Consider the following 10,000-nt stretch of genomic DNA (forward strand, 5'->3'; position numbering starts at 1 on the left):
TTTTTTTTTTTTTTTTTTTTTTTTGTATAAGGAGAAATGTGTTTATTTAACATTTCTGGAAGGAGTCTCCAGTGTCAGAGCTTGTTATGGTGATGTTATACTTTAACAGGATTGGCTGCTAAATTAATTGCTGATGTAAGCACGATAGCTCAGTTAGTAACATTAGGTGGTTTGTGATGTCACAAAAACATGGAGGCGTGTCCCAATTTGCATATTCATACATATTCATAAATCCATACAGACTCATAGATGGTTTTGGAGATTAAAACCATATTACGCTATTTATTATTCTCCATAAATAGTTTTTTATAGTTTAAAACGACACGTTTAAACACTGTCATGGTGTTGAGCAGCGACTGTGGAGTTATTTGAGTATATATTTGATACGACGGATCCGATTCAGAGCAGTGTGTGTCGATACGGTGAAGTTTTACGGAAGGAGTCTCCAGTGTCAGCGCCGATGTAATTAATTACTGATGTAAGCGCATTAGCTCAGTTAGTAACATTAGGTGGTTTGTGATGTCAGAAGAACATGGAGGCGTGTCCCAATTTGCATATTTATACATATTCATACGGTGAAGTTTTATGGAAGGAGTCTCCAGTGTCAGCGCTTTGTAACAGTCAGAGGTAAAGCTCTTCAAGACAGAGGAGTTTACGCTTCTTTGCGGTTTCTCGGCAACATGACAAGCTGTTTTTTTTTCCTCTTATTAACTACGAGAGAGAAAAACGAGAGGCTGGTGAAGGAACGACTGTTTAATCCAAGCGAGAACAGGAACTAACTTGTTAAACGTAGCTATAAACCAAACGCAACACTGGATGAAGGGCTCAAATTATTTAGCTGCATTTTTAATACTTTAATTTAATGATCTCAGAATAACAAAAACTAAAATCACTAAATTTTGGTACAATGTTCTAATTAAAATATAAATTGTTTTACACAATAATCTGATGTAAGTAAAAATTTTAAGTGATAATTTGTTTAATAAATTCAATTCAATTTTATTTGTATAGCGCTTTTAACAATGCACATTGTCACAAAGCAGCTTTACAGAAATAAATGGATTCAAAAAATATATTGTAAATTAATTTACAGATTATTGTAATTAGTTTTTTTAATGCTGTAGTTTAAGAGAAATAAAACACTTTGGAACACGCTGTTATGGGAAACTAATCAACTTGGTTACAGTATCACCACCTCACTTATTATTTTCCTGTAACAGCACAACACACGTGTTTTATTATAAATGTGAAAATAAATGTAAAATATTTATTTTATAAATATTTATCCAAGACTGTGTCCAGTTTCCTTGTCAGCTTACCCTCGGTTTAATCGCCGTTGCCAATTTAACGGACCTTCCAGCAGTTTACGAATAGTTTACGAGTACTTTACGTGAGGTTCGTTAGATAAACTCAATTATAAATCATTTGGAGGCGGGGCTTAATAAACCCAACAGGATATTAACTTCAATCTTTTTAACGTTCTGAATAAGGACCACACGTGCTGTATATTTTACAAAATTGTTTCTTACATTTTTTTTAAAAAAAAAAAATCACCAAATCACCTTTTAATGAAATTTATAGTAAATGGGAAGAAAAACAAAACAAAAAAAAAAACCACACCGAAACACCAGGGAGATTATTGCAATACAAAGTTTATTTAAATTCTGAAAACAGAAAATACACAAAAGCAAGACGTCAGAATGGATGCGAGGAAGTGAAATAAAAGGAGAGAATAAGAAAAGTGGCATGGTTTATTATTTGTAAAACAACTGATTGATATTAAAAATAATAAAACATGATTGCTTAAGGCTAAATGTGGTAAAAATGTTGAAGTTAGCTTTAGCACACTTTCTAACAGCTATAAATAAGTGCAGAGCCTCACATTAAAAAGTTAACTTCGGACACTTTTGTTCCTAATTCTTTACAAAGAAGACCCCAATCTTCCGCATGTACACTGTATTCATACACATCTCTATTCATTTGGCAAAAAAATTGCATCTCACATATATAGAGAAACCAGTTCTTCATGTTTATGATCGTGTGTGTGTGTGTGTATGTGTGTGTGTATGTGTGTGTGTATATATACACGTCTCACCCAGCCATGTTTCAAGTAAGAGTGTTGTAACTGTACTGCCGAGGAAAAAAAAAAAAAAAAAAACCCAAAACATTCTGCACAGGAATAAAAAGAAACCAGAAAAAAAAAAAAAAAAAAAAGAAACTAAACACAAAGTAAAATTCACTACAATGTCAGCGTTAACACGGAGGTCACCCCTTTCACATACTCGCGAAAATGAAATGTACATCCCTGATAGAAACAGAAAAAAAATTCAAATATATATTTAAAAAAAAAATAATTCCCAAAAATAAAAGAAGAGTAGGGATGCACCAATCCGATATCGTGGATTGACATCAAATTTTTTTTTCCTGATCCGATCCAGAACGTGAACGATTCTGACGACGGACGAGAAAAGAAGAAAACAAAAAAAATAATAAAAACATTAAAAACAAACAAAAAAAATTATAATAAAACTGTTAAGATTTGCTAAAAACAGGGAATAAATCTGAAGCATTGAGGAAACACTCCTGTGTTTACGGCTTTATTTATTTTTATGGTTTCTGAGTAATAAAAGAAAAATTCTGCTACGTTCTGTAAGTTTTCTTACATTTAATTTTACATGAAAATATGAAAAAAAAAAAAAAAAAAACACATTTCCTGGATTTTATTGATTACGTGTAATTGTATAATTTATGGTACATTACTGTAAATATATTCTATAATTACAATACAGTACAATATTTATCATATTTAAAAGCTTTACTAACTTTTGTGATTTTTTTTTTTTAACCCACAGTGAAATTTTCCTCAATTTAAAAAAATATTTTTTAAGAAGCATTACATTTTCTAGATTATATTAATAGCATTAATATAATACAGAAATGTTTAACTGTTTAATTATTTTTTTTAAAAGACAAGATTTTTTAAAATAATTGTCAATCAATAAGTCAAATTGAATGGAATGGCGATGCGTTTGGAGATTCCCCACTTCGAGTTGTTGTTCTGGCTCAGTGACTCAGAATACAGGAAACGATTATACTGTTGAAAATAAAAGGAAACGATCGGCTCAGTATTGGGAACGGGACGATTCTCAGAGCGGCGAGGGAAATAAAAATACTGGATTGGTGCATCCCTGGTGATGGATTCGGTTACATGATGGATTTCTACATCTTGCTGAAGTTTAAAAACACACACACGCTGAGTCTCGAGTCTTTCACAAATGGCTTTCCGTAGTTCAGTTCCCAACGTGCCTCTTAAAACAACTCTGATTTATTTCTTATATTAAAATATAGAATTCATCGATAAATCCGATGGCTAAAACCTGACTAAGACACTTAAAAACCCCAAAAGCAAGTGGAAAGCCTAACGTGTGTCTATCGGAGCGAAGTGGCGGTGGATCTCCTCAGGGTTCCACGTTCAGGACTCGGTTTAAACATTTCATCAGCCGGATTGTTTATAGGGAACGGTTTAGGGTTTGTTTGGGTTTTTTTTTGTGTGTGTTTTGTTTTGTCCAGTTTTGTTTCCTCACTTTGCTTTAACACGTTCAGACACGGTGGATTCGATGGATAAACGCTAACCCTCCTAAAATCATAAAACGCCGCTTTTTTTTAAAACTCGTAGTCTTCGTCGGCCATGTCGATGGCCCAGGCAAACTTCTCCCGCTGCGTTTTGTTGTAGATTTTTTCGATGGGAACTCCCCATTTTTTACACCTGTAGAGAGGAGACAAAAACAACGTTACTGTTATCCTGTTCTCACACACACACACACACACACACACACACGCACACGCACGCACGATGGACATACTGGAGTGTGGGGGAAAGTTCAGAAGGCGGGAAAAAAATAAACATCTCCCACGACAAACTCTCCAAAACAAAAAGCCCCTCCCGTGTGTGTGTGTGTGTGTGTGTGTGTGTGTGTGTGTGTGTGTGTGTGTGTGTGTTGGGCTCGGGGAGTTCCTGTAGCTATTGTGTCATAGCGAGGACTTTTCTCCCAAAATAGAGCTGGAGGCGGGACAGCAGGTAATCACAACAACTACTGCATTTATCCTTCACCCAGGAGTCCTGCCTCATATCAGACTCTTCTTCTTCTTCTTTTTTTGTTTTTTAAATAACATATTTCAATACTAAAAAAAGCGGAACTATCGTAGACACTTATCTATGTACCTACATATATTTATTTTATTTTTTTTTAAATAAAAAAAACGATATTGCAAGTCCTGGCTGTTGTGGGGTTTTTTTTCTCTGCACTAGTGAAGAGGTTGCTCTAACTTCCTCATTCCTTTAATAAATAAATAATAAATAAATCAAATTAAATCAAAACACACACAGAGACGATCCAAAGTGTTGCTTCAGTAAGTCGTGATTCATTTCATACATGGATTATTTAAAAACATATCCAGATTCTTTAGATTTCTTTTTCACTTAAAATTGCACATCATATCAAAATTTTATTTTTCTTCTATAAAAAAAAATAAACAGAAAAAGAAAAAAAAAAAAGTAAAAACCTTCCTATATGTTTAGACAAAAAATGTTCAGGTTCAAGTCTTATAGAAATGATCATTTTGTAATTTTAAAATAGTAAATAATATTTGTAATATTTGTAATATTTGTAATATTTGACATTTTCACACATTTAGCACTGCAGCTGACTGCAGCTGACTTTGGAGATCTATTTTTTTTTTTGTCTCCAATAAAAAAATATTTATTTATTTATTTTTTTAAACACTAAGGAGTTCATTAGGAACAGTAAATAGTTCACAGCGCAGCAGAAGTCGAGATAATGATCCGGAGGTGATTTCTAAGTTATATTTCATTATATTAGATTATATTAGAATTTAAAGAGCAGTTAGAAACCGATTGTCCTGGGTATGAAAGGGTTAAATTAAAACGCACTAATCAACAGGCAGCCGTGTCTCTCTGCTTTGGCGCTCGAGTGTAAATTCAGAGCTACAAATATTTTCAAATAGTTATTTCCCACCTTGGCTTTCCCTGCGTGTGTGTGTGTGTGTGTGTGTGGCGGGACGACGTGGCCTACTCTCTGGCACACAAACCGACCCCATTGTTCGCGCTTCTCCCTCCTCCACCCTCAGCTTTTCCTTACAGCTGCTGAACACGAGGCTGCGTTCTACATTTCCCACAACGCACAGCGAGGACTTTCCCTCTCAGGAGCTTGCGTGTCTCGAGTACTTCACGGCTCATTTGCATACAATGCCGCTCGGCTGGTGGCGTAAGAGTCGGTGACGGTAAATAAGATACGTGTGTTTGAGATCGCACAGATGCAGTAACGTTCCGATGCTTATCTGCTACCTGAACTCGTTAAAAGGGGAAATAATTAGCACACTGACCTTCAGGATCAGCAGGTTAAAGCGTTAGAACAGTTCAATAAACATTACGAGATTTACAGCAGTGTGTAGCAACACACACACACACACACACACACACACACACACACACACTGCACAAGGCTGAGCATGCACAGGAAGTGATCTGGGTTTTTTTTTTTTTTGTGTGTGAGGATATAAATATAAACACTTTTTTTTTCTTTTTTTTTTTTTTAAAGATGGTGGTGTCATCCTGACGATTCGTACTGACACACCTTCACGAGGAAGCTGCTGTTTTTGTTTGTTTGTTTGTTTGTTTGTTTGTTTGTTTTTCAGCAGGATTACAGCTACATGGCGGTTTTGGGGTCACTTCCTACTTTACAGGTTTTATTTCATTTCGGTCTGGATTAAGCCCGGCCACGTCGGGGTTTTTCTCCATCCTCCTCTGAGAAAATTACACCTCAACCATCGACTGATCACTTTAGTTCCGTCCGGATACACGTCTGTCATTTTCTACACAGGTGTCGTGTCTCTTTGGGGGGGAAAAATGATGTCTGACTGCTGCTTTTAATAATAATAATAAAAAAAATAAAAACAGTAATTACATAATGAAGTGAGAAATTGAAGGTAAGACAGATCAAAGTCTCTGAGGCAAACAAGGAAGGAAGGAAGGAAGAAGCAAAGAAAAAAAAAATGAACGAAAAGAAAGAGAGCAAGCAAGAAAGAAAGAAAACAAGCAAGAAGGTAAAAGGATCAAAGCACAAGAAGGAAAAGCAAGAGAGTAAATAGGAAAAAAGAAAGCAACAAAAAAAAGAAAGAAAGAGCAAGAAGGTAAGAAAAAGCATGCAAGAAAGAACACATATGAAAGAAAGAAAAGAGCAAGAGTAAGTAAGAAATAAGTAAGAAAACAACAAAGAAAGAAAGAGAAGGTAAGAAAGTGCATAAAAGAAAGAAAAAGACCAAGCAAGGAAGAAAAGAAGCATGAAGGTGAGAAAGCAGGCAAGAAAGAACACGCACAAAAGAAAGAAAGTAAGAAAAGGAAAACTGCAAGAAAGAAGGAAGATAAAAGAACACACATGCCTGCAAGCAGATGTCGCCTGACGGTGGGGAAAAAAGACGTCTGTCTGCTGCTACGTGCTGTTTTTAGTCTCTGTGCGCATCACTGACTCTCCTCCACGTATTAAACACTTCCCCAGACAAATGGATCACAAATTGTGGTTTTAAATTTTCAATTTAAATTTTGCTTCGTCCTAAAACTGAACTGAGAGCGAGCGTCTCGTCTCTACTGCACTGCGTCACTGACCGCTCGGACGCCATGATGTGAAGGAAGCGTGATCATGTGACCACAACATCCGGGCTCGTGTAAAACACGAGCTGCTGGAAACGCGCTCCTCCTCTGGAGCGAGTCAGTGAGGACGAGGGGCGAGTCAGTGAGGACGAGGGGCGAGTCAGAGAGGAGGAGGGGCGAGTCAGAGAGGACGAGGGGCGAGTCGGCGTGGGCGAGTCGGCGCGTCAGAGAGGAGGAGGGGCGAGTGGGCGCGGGCGAGTCAGAGAGGAGGAGGGGCGAGTCAGAGAGGACGAGGGGCGAGTCGGCGTGGGCGAGGGGCGAGTCGGCGTGGGCGAGGGGCGAGTCGGCCCCGGTGTGGGGCGAGTCGGCGCGGGCGAGTCAAACCTAAAACATTTCCCAGAAGAATCCGAGCGCTCGTTGAGCTCGTTAACACTCGCAGTGAACTAAATGGAGATCACGCTGAAAAATGCTGCACTTTTGTGACTCCTATTCACAATAACAACGTAAAATCTAAAAAAAATGCAGGTTTGCCCTCATGTTAGACTGCAAAATTAACTTTAATTAAAGAGTTTTTAAAATCTCGTGGCTCAGCATTCGTGGAGAAAGAGCCGATTTTCTACATATTAAATCAACATCTGCATTTAAAGCCAAAAATGAAATGTAACGTGAACACTGAGATAAATTAGGGAAGGGAATTGTAAAGTAGGGAAGAGTAGGAAAGCGAAGGGAAGCGATGGAATGCGCAGGGAAGGGAATCGTAAAGTAGGGAAGCGAAGGGAAGGAAACCGTAAAGAAAGGAAGCACAGGGAAGGGAAGAGTAAAGTAGGGAATCATAGGGAAGGGAAGGAAAGTGTAGGGAAGTGAAGCGTAGGGAAGCGCAGGGAAGGGAAGGAAAGTGTAGGGAAGGGAAGCGTAAACTAGGGAAGGGAAGGGAAGGGAAAGAAAGTGCAAAGAAGAGAAGCGCAGGGAAGGGAATCGTAAAGTAGGGAAGCATTGGGAAGGGAAGGGAAGCGCAGGGAAGGGAATCGTAAAGTAGGGAAGCGCAGGGAAGTGAAGCGCAGGGAAGGGAATCGTAAAGTAGGGAAGCGCAGGGAAGTGAAGGGAAGCGCAGGGAAGGGAAGTGCAGGGAAGGGAATCGTAAAGTAGGGAAGGGAATCGTAAAGTAGGGAAGTGTAGGGAAGGTCAGAGCAGGTCAGAGGTTGAGATGAAAGTGAAGTTACCAGGCGACGGAGATGCGCGGGTCCAGGTAGTTGAGCTTGGAAGTTCCCAGGGCGATCTGTTTGTTCTCCTCGCGGTCGGTGGCCTGCACCTCCAGCTTCATCAGCTGCTCAGACAGCCTCTGCACCGCCTTCTTCTTCGTCTCCACCGCCCTGACGGGATCACCGTAAATTATAAATCACGGTTTATTTATATAACCAGAGCAAAGATAATAATTTAAAAAAAAAAAAAAAAAAAAAAAAAAAAAAAAACCACACCACCACAGTAGTTACATAATGAAGTGAGAAAATAATGTGAAGGCAGGTCCGAGTCTCTGAGACAAGCGGGGAAGGAAGAAATACAGCAACAAAGAAAGATAGTTAAGAAAGCAAGAAAGCCAGAATGAAAGAAAGCCAAGAAAGCAAGAGAGCAAGCAAGAAAGTAAATGAATGCAAACAAGCCAAAAAAAAAGAGCAAGAAAGTAAAAGAACCAAAGAAGAAACAAAACAAGAAAAAGAAAGCAAGAAAAAAGGCAAACAGTAGCAAGCAGGAAAGAAAGAAAAGGCATGAAAGAAAATCAAGAAATTAAATAAGTAAGGAAGAGGAAACAAGAAAGAAAGAAAGAAAGAAAGAAGGAAAGAAAGAGAGAGAGAGTTACAGATTAACTGTGCTGATGGTGTGTGTGGAGAATGAACTGTGATTTAGGCATGGCAGGTCATGGTGCCATTTCTGAAACCTTGACGTGAAGCAATAAACCACACACACACACACACACACACACACACACACGACATTACTGAACACACACTCACTTTTTGCTTTTCTCGTCATGCATGGCCTTGGCGTCTGCTTTGGCCGACTTCAGCTCTTTCTTGGCGGCAGAAAGCTGGTCCTTTTTCGCATCGATCTGCAGGAACGAGGGAACAAAGCCAGTGAGCGCAGAGTCAATAACGGAGGAGAGAAGTGCGAGGGTGAAGGAGTAAAGAGCGCTCGGGTTTAAGAGCTAACCCTCAGAGTGCAGTCTTACTTTGGTCTGCAGGTTCTGCATGGACTTCTCAAAGGTTTTGGGCGGCGCCCTCTGGTGGTTACACAGGATCGCCACGGCGCGGTTAGCTCGGTTATAGGAGAGGATCTTCGCTGGAACGTTATCTTCAGCTACAGAGAAACAGAGAGATTTTGATTAAAGATAAAAGATGTGGTAAATAAATGAGAACAAACATCATTTACTGCAACATGTGTTATTGAAAAGAGGACAGGAAAGAGCAATATTAGCAAACGAGAGAGGGGTAGAGAGAGACAGAGACAGAGAGAGAGCAAGAGAGAGAGAGACAGAGGGGGGGACAGAGAGAGGGAGAGAAAGAGAAAGAGAGGTAGAGGGACAGAGAGAGGGAGAGGGGGCAGAGCGAAAGAGGGAGAGACAGAGAGGGAGAGGGAGAGAGACAGAAAGATAGAGACAGAGGGAGAGAGAGAGAGAGGACAGAGAGAGTGAGGGGGGCAGAGCGAGAGAGGGAGAGGGAGAGAGACAGAGAGAGAGACACAGAGAGAAAGACAGAGATGGAGAGGGGGGACAGACGGAGAGAGGGAGAGAGAGAGAGAGGGACAGAGGGGGAGACAGAGAGAGAGAGAGAGAGACAGAGGGATAGACAGAGAGGGACAGAGAGAGAGAGAGAGAGAGAGAGAGAGAGAGAGAGAGAGGGAGGGGGAGACAGAGAGAGAGAGGGGGAGAGACAGAGGGATAGACAGAGAGGGACAGAGAAAGAGAGAGAGAGAGAGAGAGAAAGAGGGACAGAGAGAGAGGGACACAGAGAGAGAGAGAGAGACAGAGAGAGGGGCAGAGAGGGGGACAGAGAGGGACAAAGAGGGACAGAGAGAGAGATAGACAGAGAGAGAGAGGGACAGAGAGAGAGAGGGACAGAGAGAGAGAGAGAGAGAGAGAGAGAGAGAGAGAGACAGAGAGAGGGGCAGAGAGGGACAGAGAGGGGGACAGAGAGGGACAAAGAGGGACAGAGAGAGAGATGGACAGAGAGAGAGAGAGAGAGAGGGACAGAGAGAGAGGGACACACAGAGAGAGAGAGAGAGAGAGAGAGAGAGAGAGAGAGAGAGAGAGAGAGGGACAGAGAGAGAGATAGACAAAGA

At 40.1% G+C, this 10,000-nt stretch overlaps 1 protein-coding gene across 2 annotated transcripts in view; it reads right to left on the reverse strand.

The window, feature by feature from the left end:
- Nucleotides 1-1,636: 1,636 nt before the first annotated feature.
- Nucleotides 1,637-10,000, reverse strand: part of top1b (DNA topoisomerase Ib) — a 30,894-nt gene continuing 22,530 nt past the window's right edge. For both annotated transcript variants that reach the window (XM_053240782.1, XM_053240783.1), the window contains 4 exons: nucleotides 8,892-9,019; nucleotides 8,677-8,771; nucleotides 7,888-8,037; nucleotides 1,637-3,766 (listed from right to left, as the gene is read on the reverse strand). In XM_053240782.1, coding sequence (XP_053096757.1) covers nucleotides 3,664-3,766; nucleotides 7,888-8,037; nucleotides 8,677-8,771; nucleotides 8,892-9,019 — 476 coding nt within the window. In that variant the 3' untranslated portion in view covers nucleotides 1,637-3,663. The remainder of the gene's footprint in view (nucleotides 3,767-7,887; nucleotides 8,038-8,676; nucleotides 8,772-8,891; nucleotides 9,020-10,000) is intronic.

The sequence above is a fragment of the Pangasianodon hypophthalmus genome, chromosome 16 (genome assembly GCF_027358585.1).
Source record: "Pangasianodon hypophthalmus isolate fPanHyp1 chromosome 16, fPanHyp1.pri, whole genome shotgun sequence".
NCBI classification, from domain to species: domain Eukaryota; kingdom Metazoa; phylum Chordata; class Actinopteri; order Siluriformes; family Pangasiidae; genus Pangasianodon; species Pangasianodon hypophthalmus.